This window comes from Megascapheus bottae, chromosome 17 (genome assembly GCF_031878675.1).
Source record: "Megascapheus bottae isolate mThoBot1 chromosome 17, mThoBot2.hap1, whole genome shotgun sequence".
NCBI lineage: Eukaryota > Metazoa > Chordata > Mammalia > Rodentia > Geomyidae > Megascapheus > Megascapheus bottae.
This window is the reverse complement of record NC_143525.1, coordinates 26,213,026-26,229,844: the sequence shown is the minus strand read 5'-3', so window position 1 is coordinate 26,229,844 and position 16,819 is coordinate 26,213,026. Positions and strand designations below refer to the sequence as shown.

The window sequence follows — 16,819 nt, the reverse complement described above, 5'->3', positions numbered from 1 at the left end:
AGACTCAAAGGAACTTAGGCTCAATGGTTTCCCTCATTTGTCATAATCAGTAGAAACCTTGGGCTCTCCTAGCAGAGATTTGCAATAGAGCAAAACCTTGATACAAAAGGCCATATAGTAGGACGCTGAATGAAAGTTTGTGAGACTTTTATCCCCAATTAGCCAGCAAAAATATGGAAGTAGAGCCAGACAAGGTGGCTCTTGCCTATAATCCTAGCTACTCAGGAGGCTAAGATCTGAGGACCAAGACCAAGGTTCAAAGCCAGCCTGGGGACAAAAGGACCTGAGACTCTTATCTCTAATTAATCTCTAGAAATCGGGAAGTGGAGCTTGGCTCAAGGGTGGGGTGGCAGCCTTGAGCTGAAGAGCTCAGGGACAGTGCCCAGGCAGAGTTCAAGCCCCATGACCCACAAAAAAAAAAAAGGAAGCAGAGCTGTGGCTCCAAGTGGCAGAAAGCTAGCCTTGAGTGAAAAAGCTCAGGGACAGCACTTCGGCCTTGAGTTCAAATCCTACAATCAACCCCAAAAAACCTGAACCATACACACCCCTAACATCTGTAACCGTCGGTTGGTGGTGGCCGGGTGCTGCTCTCTGCCTTCCTCTAACAACAGTCGCAGGAGGGGAAATGGGCTCACTGTAGAGGGCAGATTGAAAGAACTTACTGTCCGGCTGGGGCAGAATCCCTAGGACTCAGGGTGGCTGGGAAAGCAAGAAGGCAGCTAGTTCCTCCCCCCCCCACAAGCTAGAGGGGGGCCTAGGGGAAGCTGGCTGGGAGAGAGGTGGAGGGTCATCTGACCTCCAGGCTGCCTCAGGTCAAAGGTTCCCTGATAAAGGGCAGCTGATGAAGGCAGGGGGGAGGCAGTGATGACTTCAAAACCCAGCCTGCAGCTCAGAGGAGGAGTCTGGGGACCAGGCCTCTTTCCTGAGCTTTAATCCACCCACATCCTTCGGGCGGGCAGCCCAGACACCCGGCCTGGGCCATGTCTTGGGGGGGGGGGGGAGAGGATAAGACCTGAGTTCCCCCTCCAGGTCCAGCACAGCCCCACCCCCCTATGGGTTCCCTATGGGTCCTCTACCCCCCCACACACATTCCCCTCTTCCCCTACCCCCAGGCTCCTGGCCAGATCCTTTATACAAATACATGCAGCCCAGCCTCCTGTACCTCCCAGCCTGGGCCCCACCGAGGCAGAGAAGACCCCTCTCCCACCCCACAAGCTGAAGGGGTAATTGTGAAAAGTACTTTAAAAATACACACACATTCCCCCCCCCACCCCACCCCCAAAACCCTAGCACCAGAGGCCACTTGGTCCAGGTGGAGCCCTCCATTAATCAAGCCAGCCAGAGACACTGGAGCGCCAGCCCGGCCTCTGGCCCTGCCTCTGCCCTGCAGCCAATACAAGCTGTGGCCTAATTACAGGGGACAGTAACCCCAGAGGGCAGAGGTCAGGCTCTGGCAGAGCAACACCCAGAAGCCAGGCCCTCTGCAGGCCTCCAGAGGCTGGGCAGGGGGAGGTGGGAGATGGGGGGGGTGGGCATTGAGTTCTGGTTAACTAGCCAAACCCAAAGCTCCCTGCACATGTCAGACTTGCCCGGCTTGGGTTCTGCTGGTCCTAGCCAGGAAGGGGTTCAGTGGGGTTCCATGAGGAAGGGGAACACAGTGCTGGAGAGGCCTCAGCTGGACCCTGGGAAGATTCTACATGGGCCTGCCAAGGACCGAAGATGGTCCCTGCCTGAGCAGTGCCTGGGGGAGGGGTGCTGCTGAGACTCCCCCGCTCTCAGCTCTGTCCAGTTACCCCATACAGATGGGCAAGGACACCACCTGGGCCCACCCACATTGGCCGTAGACCAAGTAAGGGGGCTGCAGGGGACAGGGGACAGAACCTTGGTTCCCTTGCTAAGTCAGCTTCTTCCTCCCAGACCCTCCTTCCTGAAACAGAACAGGAAGCCAGTGGCCACTCCAGCCACTCAACTTGGCATGGCCAGTCCTGATTCCCTGGTCCTCACCTGGGCTCCCCAAGCCTGGAGTAGTCTACTGCCCGAGCAATAGCCTGAAGAGGTATACCCAAGTTCTGAGGCTCAGCACGGGACAGTGTTACCTTGTCACTCCATCCCGGCATTAGGGCAAGCTCTAGATGTAATGCCAAGTGCCCTTATGAAAGCAGAGGCTCAGAAAGGAGGCTGCAGGGAGAGGAGTGACGGAGGAGTCTGTACATCCAGACACCGATGGCCTGGGCCAGTGTAGGGACCAGGGAGGCCCCACCCAGCCCGGAGTCCACAGTGAACAGCGTAACTCCTTTCTCTGTGTGTGATTTTCTCTGAGCTGCCGGGAAGGGCGACACCATTCTAAGCAGTGGGCACTGACCTCCACGGCACCCACAGAGGGTGGCCCACTTCTGCTGCGCTTTTATTTGGGGGTGGGGGGGAGATGCCGTACCGGGCTTGAACTCAGGGTCTGTGTGCCAACCCTTACCTTTCTTGCTCAACACTGGCACTCTACCACTTGAGCCACAGCTCCACTTGCAGCTTTGTGCTGGGTAATTGGAATGTCACAGACTTTCCTGCCTGGGCTGGCTTGGGACCACAATGCTCACACCTCAGCCTTCTGAGTAGCTGTATTATAAGCATGAGTCACAGGTCCCTGGCTATGCCAGGCATCAGACTCCTGGGTGGGTAAGGGGCCTTTGGGTCACTCCTCCCCCACTGCGCTCCTGCAGACAGGTACCTGCCTGTCCCGGGCCACATGCCTTTCTGCTTATGACAGAGAAGGCCAACTGGAGGAGTTATTTACAGTAAATGCAAACACTGGCTACCAGAGGACACAGGTGAGTCCACTGCCCAGCCCAGCTAGCAATTCAACCCCTTAACCTCTGACCTGCCTGCTGGCCACAAGCAGGGGACCTGTCAGTCCACATCCCTGCATTCTCATCTGGGGGTGGGGGGAAGGCAGTTGGGTCCCTCCCTCTTCCAGCAGGCACAGGGGTCTGAGCCAAGAAGGGAACCAAGCCCTCATCCCCGAGTCCCCAGGAAGCCACTGCCCCCGCAAGGACCTGGGGCCTGCCAGCCTCAAGTCAAGGGCAGAGAGAAACTGGATGGCACACTGGAGTCTTTTGTTGTTGTTGTTTTCTTCAAGTAAAACTGAATGCCTGGCTAAGCTGTCTTCTGCACGCAGCTCTCTGGGGGAGCGGCAGGGGGGGACATATGGATGCCAGAGCTGGGGGACAGCCAGGTGTGGCACTCTGCAGTCCTCCCTGGGCCAGGCTGAAAAGTCCCTTCACCCTGGACATAGACCCTGAGGTCTACCCCAGCTCAGATGTGCCCTCACTTCTGAATGGAGGCCCAACAACCCCCAAACACAGGACACAGCTGCCAGCGCGGGGCCTCAGCCCCATGGGCCTCTAGAACCCAGGTGGATGACCCCAGCCACTCCGGGTACCCTGTACTTCCGGACAAGATCCAGCTGGGACGTGAGCACTCCAGCTTGAGCACTCCAGCTTTGTTAAGACCCTGGGAGGCGGAGGTCACTTCTTTGGCCTCTGCTTCCCTGTTTCTCAGAGAGGATGGGAAGTTTGTATGGGTGTTGTTTTTCTTTTTGACAATGAACTTTAAAAGAAAAACAATGAGGGAAAAAGTCTACAGACTCACAACCCAGATAACCAATCTCTGAATACTGACCAGTGCCTCCTTGCTCTTCTTACCTTCTGCTTATCTAACCAACATGTCTATTTTTTGTGTGCCAAGACTGGGGCTGGAAGTCAGGGCCTCATGCTCTCCGTTACCTTTTTCATTCAAAGCTGGTACTCTGCTACTTGAGCCACAGCTCCACCTCTGACTTTTTGCTGATTAATTGGAGGTAAATCTCACAGACTTTCCTCAGATCCCAGTTTCTTGAGAGGCTAGGATTAGAAGCCACTGGCACCCAGCAATATCTATGATTTTTTTTCCCGGTTGTGGGGCTAGAACTCAGGGCCTGGGTACTGTTCCTGAGCCTCTCAGTGCTCAATTCTAGCTTGAACCACAGGGCCACTTCAGGGTTTTGAGTAGTTTATTGGTTATAAGAGTCTCATGGGAACTTTTCTGCCTGGGCTGGCTTTGAACCATAATCCCCAGATCTAAGCCTCCTGAGCAGCTGGGATTACAGGTATGAACTGGCATAGCTATACACTTTTACAGCAGGCTGGTCCTGCTTTAAGCTTGCTCTGTGGAATATTATATGGCTGGGGTCCCACACATCCCGAAGCCTCATCTCTAGATTCCTCTACAATTCTAAATCCAGGTTCTGGATTGTCCACTTCTTAGTCTCTGAATTATTTCGGGAGCTTTGTTTAAAAACAAATCAAAACAAAACAAAAAAAGTTAGACTGTTAGACTACAGAGCCAGGTGCTGGTGGCTCTGTAATCCTAGCTACTCAAGAGGCTGAGATCTGAAGACCATGGTTCAAAACCAGCCTAGACAGGAAAGTCCATGACACTCTTATTGCCAACTAACCGCCAGAAGAAACACTGTGGCTCAAAGTGGGAGAGCACTAGCCTTGAGCAAGAGCCCAGGCCCTGAGTTCAAGCCCCACAACCAACAAATAAATAAATACACAAACAAAACTAGACTGCTAGCTCCCACTTCTGGGCAGTTCTAACTGAGGGCACCCTAGGGTGTTTGTGAGGGGTGTCAGGGATGGTCTCCTGCCCTCAGGTGGCCTTAAATGCCTCCACTACCCAAAGCTCTGTAGAAAGAAAGCCTCGAGGGCTGCACAGCTCAGCAGCAGCCCCATGAGCCCTGGAAGAAAAAGCCACATAGATCTTGGCTTACCTGCAGGCACTGCCCACAAAGGGGACATGCTGGTCACAAGCTCCTGCCTGAAGCCTACTCTGTGTCACCACTGGAGAAGGAAGGTTCCACACCCGGGGCCAAACTAGTCTCTACACTTACACTCAGGTCCCTGCTACAGGAAAGAAGTGGCCACCCCATGCCAGCCCACGTCACCCCACAGACGTGTCCACCCCCACTCCCCATCCATCTGCAAAGTCTCTGCTCTGGGTCACAGCCAACCAGCTGTCCCCTACCATGACAGCTGCCCTCCAGGGTGGGGGGGGCGGAGCCAGGCTGGGCCAGCATTCTGAGCCAGGCCTTGCACCCTACCTGGCAGGTGCAGGAGGCCTCAAGGACCCAGAGAGGGCTCACTGCGTTGAATCTGCAAGCCCCATTGTTCACACTACCTGGAGACAAGTAGTACCCCTGTCCCCATTTTCTAGCTGGGAAACCAAAGCACACAAAGACTGCTAACGCATACGACACTGCAGAATAAGAGAGGGAAGTCAGACTGCCCAGGTGACAGGAGTTCCTGCTAGCTGCTCAGGAAGCAGAGGTCAGGAGGACTGAAGCTCAAGGCTTGCCTTGGCAAAAAGACCCCATCTGAAGCAGTAGCTAAGCAGAGTACTACTTGCCTGTCCTACCAGTTACCCAGGAGGCTGATAACAGAAGGGACAGTCCTCAGAACTCAAGCCACAGTACTAAACAAAAATAAATAAGCAACTATGACAAAAAGGGAGGGAAATGTGACTCAACTGGGAGAGTACCGGGCCTAGGGAGCTCAAAACCCTGAGTTCAAACCTCAGTCCTCCCCTAAGAAAAACAGTGTGAAACAGCATTCTACAGACACACATGGAAGGCTCCCACAGCCAAGAGCTCTGCCACAAGCCCTTTACACATCCCATCTCACAGCCCCACAGCACAAGCCAGGCAACAACAGGGCTGGACTGGGGCAGAGGATACCCATTGTGACCCCAGCTGCCCCATCCATCACAGACAGTGCCCTGATTCTGCCCTCACACCCCAGCTTTTGAGCAAAGAAACAGGAGGGGACAGGGATGGGGTCGGGACATCCTGCCAGCCTGCACTGAGCATCAGGGAAAAGGACCTTGCACATGAAGTGAATGCACAGTCAAAGGAAATGGCTATTTTTTTTTTAAACCAGCACAGATACACTTGGTCCAGAGAGGCCCATGAGTGTGGGGAACAGCTGGATGGGCTGGGACTTGGGTCAGAGACAAAGAATGCGAAGGGAGGGAGGCAGAGCCCAGCGGCTGGCTCCAGGGCAGCTGTGAGCAGGAGCCTGAATTCAGAGGTAAAAGTGTGAGCACCCCACCCCCAAGCCTGCCTGACCTCCCAGCCATGCTGCCAGCCAGAGGGGAGGAAGGCTCCAAGGCTGGCGTCCCCATGGAGGACTGGGGGAATAAGAGGCCTGGCAAGGAGAGGAGACCTCTGCCTGCTCTCCCCACCCTCCTCTCTTTCAAATAGGGTTTGCACAGATGCAAAAAAAAAAAAAAAAAAAAAGCCTTTTCTTCCTTCCTGCCCCCATGGATGGCCAGAGCTCTTTTTTTTTTTCCTTTTAGTAGTTTAGAAGAAAAGGAGAAAAAGCAAAGCCAAGATCCTCAGCAGGCTGAGTTCTGAGGTTCATTATTTGAAGCCAGTCTGAGATCATGAGATTCTTATCTCTAATTAGCCACCAGAAAGCACAAGTAGAGCAGCTATAGCTCAAGTGGTAGTAGAGCAACTACAGCTCAAGTGGTAGAGCACCAGCCTTAAGTGAAAAAGCTCAGGGACAGTGCCCACGTCTGAGTTCCAGCCACAGAACTACAACAAAAAGAAAAGGAAAGCTGAGTAGCTAGTGCCTCACACCTATAACCCTAGCTACTCAGGAGGCTGAGGCCTAAGGATAAGGATTTGAAGCTAGCCCAGGCAGGAAAGTCCATGGGACTCTTATCTTCAATAAAACTACTCAGCAAAAGCCAGAAGTAGAACTGAGGCAAGTGGTAGAGTACTAGCCTTGAGCAAAAATAAGTTCAGGGATATATACAGGCCCTACGTTCAAGGCCAAAGACTGGCACAAGAAAAGAGGGCGGAAAAGAGAAAGGGGAGGAAGAGGGAAAGGGGAAAAAAGCAAAGCAGCCCTGAGGCTGTCCACCTCTTCCTGACTGGGGCAGGGGCAGGGGGGAGGGAGGAAGACCTTGAGTTGTACATCCCTCCTCCCCCAGCACTGAGGGCACCATGCCAGGTCTGGGCACAGAAGGATGCCTGCACACACAACAGAAATGCAGAAGTTGGCACCTTGTTTTACCCTAAAGGAACAACCCCAAATCCTGCTGATTTCCAGCAGTCTCCTTGGCCTGGTCTTCAGTGGGAGACCACAAGCAGGGACGGTGGGGAACTTGACCCCTCTGGGCCTGGTTTGGAGCCAGGAAAACTTGCTGGATTTTACTCTGGATACCATGGGTCTCCAGGGGACTGGGGCAGGCTCCTGGCCACCCACATGGTCGGCAGGCCTCCTCACCCTGAGAGGTGAGCTGCTTCACCCCACCAGGGAGCTGTGATCCACCATCCTGCAGGCCACTCCTGGGAAGACCGAGGCCTGGGAGAGGAGCTCAGAAAGGAGGCCCCTCTTAACCCAAGCCTCTAACTGGCTTGTTCTCGCTTCTCTTACCACCAAAAACAAAGTTGAGGTGGGGGCTGTGTCCCAGGTGGCTCCTCGTGCTCCCAGAGGGACCTTCAGCGGCACCCCCACAGGGAGATGCTCAGGACCCCCAGACGCTGCCCTGGCCCACTGCCAGAGGAACTAGGCTCTTAGGAGAGTCTAGAAAGCCCTTCTTACAACTGGCCTAGGACTAGAAAATCAGGAACTGGCACAGGTTGCCAGCACTCAGAGCCCTGCCTGTTGGTGGGGAAACCCGGAGTAGGGGGAGGAGGGGAGCAATAGCTCCCAGGACTCTCCTGTGAGTCCAAGGAGGAGACAAGGACTGGACACAGCCCTCTTCCTCCCACAGCTCCACCCCTGCCAGCCTCAGCCTTCCAAGAGGAACAAATTCATGAATGAGCACCTACAACGGCCCCAGCCTGTGCCGTTTACTGCAGTAGGTGGGGAGGAGGCTTCGAGCTGGAGCACCAGCTCAGAACAAGGGCCTGGGGGCTTTCAAGGGGCAGCTTTCTGGGCCCGAGGGCCAGGAAGTTCCAAGCTGGGTGAGGAGGGGGCACTGTCAGGCAGTGCCCAGGCCCCTTTGAGCTCTAGATTCTGAATGGGAGAAGCCAGGGAGCTTACAGAAGGAAATTCCTTGGGAAGGGGAAGTGGCAGGGAAAAGCATCAGGAAAGACAAGTGGGGGGGGCTCACCCAGCTGGCCTTTCCTGGTGCCTGAAGATGGTGTGTAAGCCACAGAGCAAGGAGTGAGCACAGGGCTCCTTGTTTATATCTCCCTACTCTGTCTAAATTTCTGGGCACTAGCAATATTTTCAAAAAAATAAAATGACAACAAACTTGAAAGCTTCTAGAATTGCCTGTTGGACTCGCCTGAGTGGAGCCTCGGGGTTCTGTCCAGACCAAATTAAACAGACAGCCCAGAAATGCCCTGCAGGCTCCCAGGGGTGTCCTGAGGCAAGCTGGCTGGAGGATGACAAATCCTGAGGCTTTTGCAACTCTGTTCCAGAAAATTCCCGACTTTGGGTCTCATAAGCAACTCAGAGAGCCTCCAAATTTGGAAGAAACCAAGTGAGCTTTGGAAAAAGGAAAGAGGAGAGAAGAGGAGAAGGGAGGGGAGGGGTGTAGGAGAAGAAAGAGGGAAGGAAGGAATGAAAGAAGGACGGAAGGCAGTTTGGTTTCAGCCTCTAAAGAAGCTCCCCTCCGGCTTCTCTGGCTGCCCAGTGTTCAGTCCTGACCACCCCAGCCCGCCACATGCAGCCACAGTCCTGCATAGGTTTATGAGTGCAGACATGCAGCACACGGGGTAGGGGGCTATTGGGGCCCACGGAGATCCCAAGCCTGGCCTGGAGAGCTCTGTCCTGAGTGTGGAGGTCAACACAGGTCCCCAGCAGGGAGCGGAGGGATACCAGCCAGGAGATAATGGAAAGGAGGCAAAACATGGGCTCCAGGCTGAACCATCTGGAATTGGAGTCTCCTCTGACCCCTAGGGCAGGTAAGACGCAGAGGTGAGGAGAGGAGGACACCCAGCCCTGCCTCCTAGCACCAGGGTGTCAGGCCAGGGGCAGACCATAGGTGAGCCGGCTGGATGAGGCCAGCACACACCGCACACACTGACATTTTCCTTGGCAAAGACTGGCAATGGATGCCCACTCTCCACAAGCAGCCCAGTCTTGCCCACAGGCCCGGCTGCCCAGGCTAGCTATGAACTATTGTGATCCTCAGGCCTCAGTCTCTTGAGCACCTAGGATTACAGGTGTGAGGCAGCAGGCTCTGGCGTCTTTGCCAGGGCTCTCCTGCATGGCACTGCTGCAGTTCAGAGCCAGCTCTGCTGCACAAAGATGCTCAGGCTACCACACACACACCCTCCATGGCCCAACAAGGACCCCCACCTCCAGAATGCCAGCTCTGTGACTATCTGGTGCATGCCCTATGGCTGCTGGCAATTGACCCTGGAGAGTGACCCAGCAGATGTCAGCAGAGGCTGGGGAGATCTGTCAGAGGACACGAACCCCAAACTCCCACAAGATACCAGCCTCCAGGGAGAGAAGACACCCTTCCAGGCAAGATGTCAGCCAGGTGGGAAGAAGGGGCTCTTGACAGCCTTGCTAGGGACTGGGGACTGCCCTTGTCAGCAGACACTCTCAGCAGACTCTGAGCATGCGCCAAGTCCCTGCCCAGCCTTATCCTCAATCCAACAGGCTCTTGCCTGGGGGACCTTCCATGAGTCAGAACCTACCTGCCCTGTGCAAAGACCCAGCTCCAACAGCCACAGACCCAAGAGACAGGCTCCGTGTTCAGTGCTCCTGTCTGCATCTTACCAAATCCAACAACCTGAGAAGGAGCCCACTTGACCGCAGAGAAAACTGAGGCTGGGGGTGCACTGGGGAGGCTCCCCTGACCACATGGCAGGCCCCAACGATCCTAATCACCATTCCTCACAAGCCCCTTCCCTCTGGATGCAAACTGTCCCCCAAACTATCCTGGAAAGCCACATGCCCTCCCACAAGCAGTCCAACTAAAGTCACCCAAGGGGGCTGAGGCTGCCTTCCCCGGATTTCTGGCCCAGATGACCTCAGTCCAGCTGCAGGCTGGTCATGGGGTCCAGCCCTCTCCATCAGAAGCACTGGCTCACAGTGGACATAACCAGCTCGGTTATGCTGCACTCCAGACCCACAAGACAAGTCAGCCAGGCCAATAACTAGGTATTTAAGGAGCCCTGTCCCCCCTTGTGTTCTGTGAACCCTGTGAACCCCACAGGGTTTCCCAAAACAGAAGCCCAGCTTTGTCAGCCACAGAGTTCACACTGTGAGGAGGAGGTGTTCCAGAAGCCTGAGTGCTGGCTATAAAGCAAGAGGCCCACTGGCATTCATTAGGGACAGATCTGCGGCCACCTTCAAGCAACAAGCCTTATTCTAAAAGGGGAAGAAAAATGGCGCTCAGCCCCCAGCCATTGGCAGTGCATACTCCCTTCTCATCCAAGAGTCCCTCCCCACCCTCTCAGCCAGCTTGGGGGGGGGTTCCACTGTCCCCAGGACACAGTGCAAAGCTTCTTGGGGGACAGTGGGATGTAGAGAGTTCTGGAGGAAGGCAACGTCACCAGCTTCTGGGGTCCCCGAGTCTGGGTTGTAGGATAGATCTGTTTCAACAAACATCAAGGACTTTTCCAATTCTTTCTGAGCACACAAATCTGGTTACAACATTGCACAGAAAGTAGGCCAACAGCTGGCACTTGGAAGGGCTTTTGTTACAGAGACCCGGGGTGTAATCATGTTTGCGATAATAGATTTGGCCTGCGTTCACAAAAAGGACACACCGTCCAGTCCAGCTAACCCTGGCCGCCCTCCAGAAGGAAGATAGAAGGGGTCGCCGGGCTTGCTACCCCATCATGACAGCATGACCTCTGTGTGGAGAGGGAGGAAATCACTGAGCTCTAAACGCCACATCGGCAAAATACAAAATACTTCCCTCACCTTCCCTTCCTGGGAAGGAAGGCAAAGGCAGGATGCAGGAAACTGGTGTCCTTGGGGGACCCTGCCACCTTCTCAGTCTCCTGGGAGTCACCGTGGGATACCCTGAGCCAGAGAGGCTGAGCCCTCCCTCCCGCTGCCCCTGGGTCCTCAGGGAGGAGGGGGGAAACAGGAAACTAGAAAGAAAGGGAAGGCTGCTGCCCAGAGTGGGGACAGCTGTGCCCAGGACTGCAGGGGCACCAGTGGAATTTGCACACCCACTACACACACACACACACACACACAGTTACCCATCTGCTCTGTAAGAGGAAGCTGCTTTGGCCTGGGGAAACTCCAACATGCTAAACCATATCAATTTCTCCTGCTTTACTCGGCACACTCCTCTGCGCTAGCCATGGCTGCCAAGCTCTTAACCTCCTAGAAACACTCCAGCATGTCCTTTACCTCGCACACCAGCTCTGATGGACTGAACTGATAGACACCTCTGCTCCTAGCTCACCCTACACCCAAGGAAGGCCTCAGGCCTCAGCCTCTGCTTGGCAATAGCCACCGGGCCCCAGCCTCATGAGCACCGTGGGTGTGACCACTGTGGACCTTGCATTCTCCCCCGCGCCCCCCACCCCCCCTTCCTACCTACCTGGTGAGGCCAAGTGGACAGGCCCTGAACCAGACTCACAGAGAAAGGCCGGTGCTCCTCCAGCTCTGCTCTGAGCCATGCCAGCTGCTTCCCGCAGACAGGCCACACTGATCTCCGGGCCGGCCTGACCCTCCTTGGCCCCAGCCTGCCCCCTGGAATCACTGTAAACTGACCCCTCCTCACACCCCAGACCCCTGATGAGCCTGCTCATCCTGCCCTCTCTTGTGACTGCTGCTCACGGCCTGCCCTCCAAGCACTGGCCTCCTTCCTTCCCACAGTCAAATTCCTACTTTCTTTCTTTCCCTCAAGGTCCGCCTCCCCCGTCCCATCTTCTCCTATGAGCCCGCAGTGACCTTTTTCTCAGCCCTGATTTGAAGCTGCCAGCTCCTATCACCCAAGGCTGGGCTGCACTGAACACTCCTCTCTTCCCCAGCTGCCCGTCCCCAGGTCCAATCAGGCATTCAGCTGTCCAAGGCTGTCTTGGCTCTACGTGCACAACCAACTCACAAACCAACCCCACTCCAAGAGTGGTAGGGAAGGAGGGCTTCCAGGAAGTCCCTCAGGTCAGCCCCAGGACTGCACACCACCCCAACCCACTTGAACACGCTCATGAACCCGCGTATCACTTCCACCTGGGTTGCCTGGAGGCTCCAAGGCTCAGCTGACCCCCTCCGTGAACTTCTAAGGACACAACAGGGAGACTGGTGGTCAAAGAACAGGCTCCAGGCCCGAAGATGGAAAAATCTCCCCCAAGTGGTGAGCAATCAGCTGTCACATTCGCATGCATTCATATTTTCTCTCTCTCTCTCAATAAGACCATTGTCTTGGGTGATTTGCAGGTCAAGACACTGGTTGGGGAAGCAGTGTAGAGGACACCAGATGGTGCAAGGCAGGGTGAGAATGGAGTTCCAGAGACCCCCCAGGAAGGGCACTGATATCCTCATGGTGCGGCCTGGGCCTACTGCTAAGACCAACACAAATGCCCGCCGAAGGACTCGGAACAAGACACCTGGATCTTTCTCCAGACATCCTATTGCCAGCTCCTATCCATCAGCTGGGAAATGAAAGACAACAGAGACAGCCCTGAACTGGGAATGCTGGTAAAGAGAGCAAGTAGAAGCCCATGACCTGAAGGGGGCAGTGTATCCTCCACCAACTCTGGCAGGAAAGGGATCTGATTGGTGGCTTTTGCCAATGGGACATTTAGGACCAAAGAGAGGACCTAGAGAAGAGAGGGGTAAAGGGCAAGTAGATGGCTAGGTCTAGTGGCTCATGCCTGTAATCCCCCCAACTCAGGAGGCTGAAAACCAAGGCGTTCAAAGCTAGCTCAGGCAAGAGAGTCTGTGAGACTTTCATCTCCAATTAACCAGAAAAAAACAACAACATCAACAAGAAGTGGAGCTGTGGCTCAAGTGGTAGAGCGCTAACCTTGAGTGATGGAGCGAAGAGGCAGTGCCCAGTCCCGAGTTAATACCCAGGATCGGCACAAAAGAGGGGTGGGAAGACAGCAAAACAGAACAAAACAGATGTGGGGAGACGCCAAGGTAGGCACACACCCCAAGTGAGCAGGGGCGCAGGTCATCCCAGCTCTGCAGACCCAGAATGCCAGACCCCGAGTCGGGGACGGCATGGATGGACAGTGCTAGAAGCAGGAAGGATGTTTCTGCTCTCGAGGCTTTGTGCAGCCGGCAGCGTCACCCGGACGGCGGGGGCTCCCAGGCAGGACGTTCCCGGGTCTGGCGGCGGCGGTGGGGTGCGGGGGTCGGGAGGCCCGGGTCGGGCGGGCCTGGCACCTGCCGGCCACTCCTGGGGCCCCTCTCCCCACCCGGACCCAGCAGGGGCTCTGCTCGCGGCCGCGGCGCCCTGGGGGGCGGGGCTGGGCCGAGCCGAGGCGGCTGCCCGCGGAGCCCGGCCAGGGAGCCGGACGGGCGGGGACCATTGTGTGCGCCTCGCTCCGCGCCGGGGAACGCGGGCCGGGACGGGAGTGGGAGGGGGGTGGGGAGGGCGCCGGGACCGGGGGGGGGGCGCGCACCCAGTCCCGAGGTCCCGCCAAAGACCCCGGGCGGGGCCCCCAAGTCCCCCCGCACGCCGTGAACACGGAGCGCGGCTCTTCCGCACTCGGGCCCCGCTCCCTCGACTCGGGGGCCCCAGGCTCCGAGGGCCCCCGGAGGCGCCGCGGCGGACCCGCGTGGCGGAGGCGCCGCTGGCGGGGCGGGGGAGGGGAGGGGGCCGGAGGAGGGAGGGCGTCCGGCCCCGCTGGACGGGGCGCGCGGGAGCCGTCTCCTCCCCGCGAGGGGCCCAGCGGAGGGGGCACCGGCGTCCCGGGCACAGCCCTCCCCGGCTCCCAAGCCCGCGAGCCCCCGGGGAGGCGGCACGGCCGGGGCAGGGGAAACAACAACAACAAAAGGCAGGCAGGCACCGGGGCGGCGCGAGGGGCCCGCGGCCGGGCGCCCCGCGGAGGGTCCCGCGCCCCGCGCCGCGCCGTCCCCCCGGGGCGGCCCTGCCCCGCTCGCTGCCCCCACCCACCTTCGAAGTCCGAGATGATCCCGTCCAGCTGCGCGTTGACCGCGGGGTCAGACATGGTGGCGCGCGGGCGGCCGGGCGCGCGGAGGGCGGAGGGAGCGTCCCCGGCCGGGCCGGCCCAGCGCTGCCCACGAGCGAGCGAGCGAGGAGCCCCGGAGCCCCTCGGCCCCAGGATCCGCTGAATGAATGGGGGAGGAAGGCGGGCGCCCGGCCCGCCCCGCGCCCGCGGCCCCCGCCCCGCGCCCGCCTCCCGGGCGGATCAGGTTCCCGCACCCGCCGCCGGCCTCCCCGACTCCACTGGCTGCTCCGCCCGCCTGTCAAGGCCAGGCCTGGGGGGCTGGGGCTGGCGCGGCCACCGAGGGGACCGCCGAGCCCGGGCACACGACCTGAGCGTCCCCCCCTTCCCGGCCCGGCCGGCCGCCGCCCTCGCCCCTCCCCCGACGCCCTGCCGCGGCCAGATGCGGGCGGATGTGGAGGCCGGGCCTCCGCGGGGCGGGCGCCGGCGGGGACGCGGCCTCCCCTTCCCGGGATGCTGGGCTCCGGCGGCGGGAGGGTTTATTTACGCCGCCAAAGTTTGCCGGCGCCTCCTCTGCGCGCCCGGCAGCCACGGCGGGGTCCTGCGGGTGACTTCGGCCCCGGGGGCGCTGGAGGGCGTCCACCCTGCCCTAAGCACCCAGGGCGACTGCCTGCTGGCACCGACACCCACACGGCACCCCGGGAGCCGGGGAAGGCCCGGGGCCGGGGCGGGGCGCGGGTCAAAACGCACACCCCGCCCCGCCCCCGGACTGGGCTTCCTGCGGGCACCGGGCCGGCCTTTCCCCCAGAGGACCGGAGGCCCAGGCCAGTATCTGGAGGCAGGGCCGGGAAGTGGGAAGCACGTGGCCAGCTCCGAGGCCCCCACCCCGCGGCCATCTGTACCTGATGGGTCAACAGCCTCCACCCTTCTCCATCCACTCAGAGAACAGACAATCCTACCACCCACCCACTAGGGACAAACTGATGGGAAAGGCAGAGCCCAGCCCAGGCCCTGGCCCCCAGAGGGTCTCCCCACAGCTCCCCTCTGCTCCCGCACAGGGCCCCTGCCAGGCAGGGCTTCCCAAGGCTGCACTGCGTGGGAATCAGGAAGGTGGCGGTGATGGGAGCTGTCCTGAGCCCCGAGCTGGTGACTGCACCCTCCCCTCCTTCCAGAAAGATCCCAGCGGGTTAGGGGAGAAGGGTGAGATGCTGAGACCTGACGGGCAGAGGCAGGCTGGCCTCCAGGGTCTCTTGAGGAGAATGAACTGTGCTTTCTGTGTTTTTTAAGTTGCTGGAAGCAAGTGAGTCCTTCCTTTTTAAGAAAAGCAGCCCGCCCCTCCCTCTCTCCCTCTGTCTCTCCCTCCCTCCCTCCCTCATGCCTTGGATATTTTGAACTATTTTCAACGAAGCGAGTTTGTGGACATGGGAATTGCAAAACCACAGCCATTTCAGATGTGCGCACTCTGGGCTGCAGAGCTGGGGTTTCAGCACCACCCACGATGCCTCCATGGCTTTTGCAGGTACCTGGTCCACCCCTGGGTTCACCTGCCTACTCCTCTGCCTACAGCCTCAGGAAGATGCCCGCCTCTGGGACAGCATCCAACCTGGGCAGCGGTACAGCTCTCCAGTGCTGTTGTCAGGAGCACCTGCGCGGGCGGGCACACCCATGCGATTGTTTCACCCCAAGCCGACTCGCAGGGTGATTTGTTCCAGAGCCCAGGCAGGGTGCAGCCTCACCACAATGCCCCTCGTGGGAATCCAGAGTACAATAGCCGGAGGGAGCCACCCAGGCACCCCGCCTCCTTGCACACCTACCCCTGCCCCGTCGTCATCTTCATCCCTCACTTGAACTGCTGGCCACATTAGCCGGCCCAGGGTCCTCAGAGGTCCTAAGTCTCCTGAGGAAAGCAACACAGGCTTGGCCCAACCCCTGGCAGGAAGTTCACCCTTGTGTCTAACCAAGCTCTAATTGTACATCATTTCTTTCTCTCTCTCACCCTCTTTAATGAGAAACAGCAGAGTCACAATGATTTCTACAAACTCCAGGATCACCAGTCTACCACCCCAAAGCCCTCTCTCTGTGAGCTCAAATCACCCCCTTCCAGGCCTCCAGCCCACCTCCCCACCCCCCAGTTAACTACTCTCTTGACTGGGTCCTCTCTGGGGGCGTTCTGGGATTCTTCCTAAGACTGGATATCCAGGTCATAGGATGGTGAGGGGCCTCAGCCTGGACAACCAACCTTTGGCAGGCAGGCTAGGCAGATGAGCAGCAGAAAGACAATGCCCGAAAGTTTGGCCAGAGACTCTGGCTCTGTAGGAGAGCATGGGGGGACAGGGCTAATGGTGGACCTGCCCAAGGAGCAAGGCAAGCGAAGAGGGATGGCAAAGGGACCAAGGCCCAGCCACAGGCCCCAGAGTGGGAGCAGTTGCAGTTCTCACAAAGACAGTCCCAGGGGACCTCGGAATGTAACCTGACTTGGTTACAAGGGTGCCTGCGGCTATGACCAAGGTTAAGATCTGGAGATGAAAGCTTCCTGGCTTAGCATGGGCCCTCATGATCAGAAAAGCAGGCACGGACACCAGGAGAAAATGAGCCCAGGTTCCTCAGAAGCAGAGGTTGCAGTGGCCAACCGAGGGCAAGGATCGCCAGGAGCCATGGGGAGAGGAGCCGGAAGAGGCAGGGAAGTCCATCCCTGGAGCCGGCAGAGCTGCC

At 57.9% G+C, this 16,819-nt stretch overlaps 1 protein-coding gene across 4 annotated transcripts in view; it reads right to left on the bottom strand.

The window, feature by feature from the left end:
• Window positions 1–16,819, bottom strand: part of Septin9 (septin 9) — a 134,927-nt gene that overhangs the window by 68,754 nt on the left and 49,354 nt on the right. Inside the window, exon 1 of one of the 4 annotated variants that reach the window (XM_090350407.1) lies at window positions 14,095–14,502. The exons of 2 other annotated variants lie outside the window; for them this stretch is intronic. In XM_090350407.1, coding sequence (XP_090206533.1) covers window positions 14,095–14,149 — 55 coding nt within the window. In that variant the 5' untranslated portion in view covers window positions 14,150–14,502. Of the gene's footprint in view, window positions 1–11,568; window positions 12,052–14,094; window positions 14,503–16,819 lie in introns of those variants that run through there. One more of the 4 variants, XM_090350405.1, reaches the window with a different exon arrangement.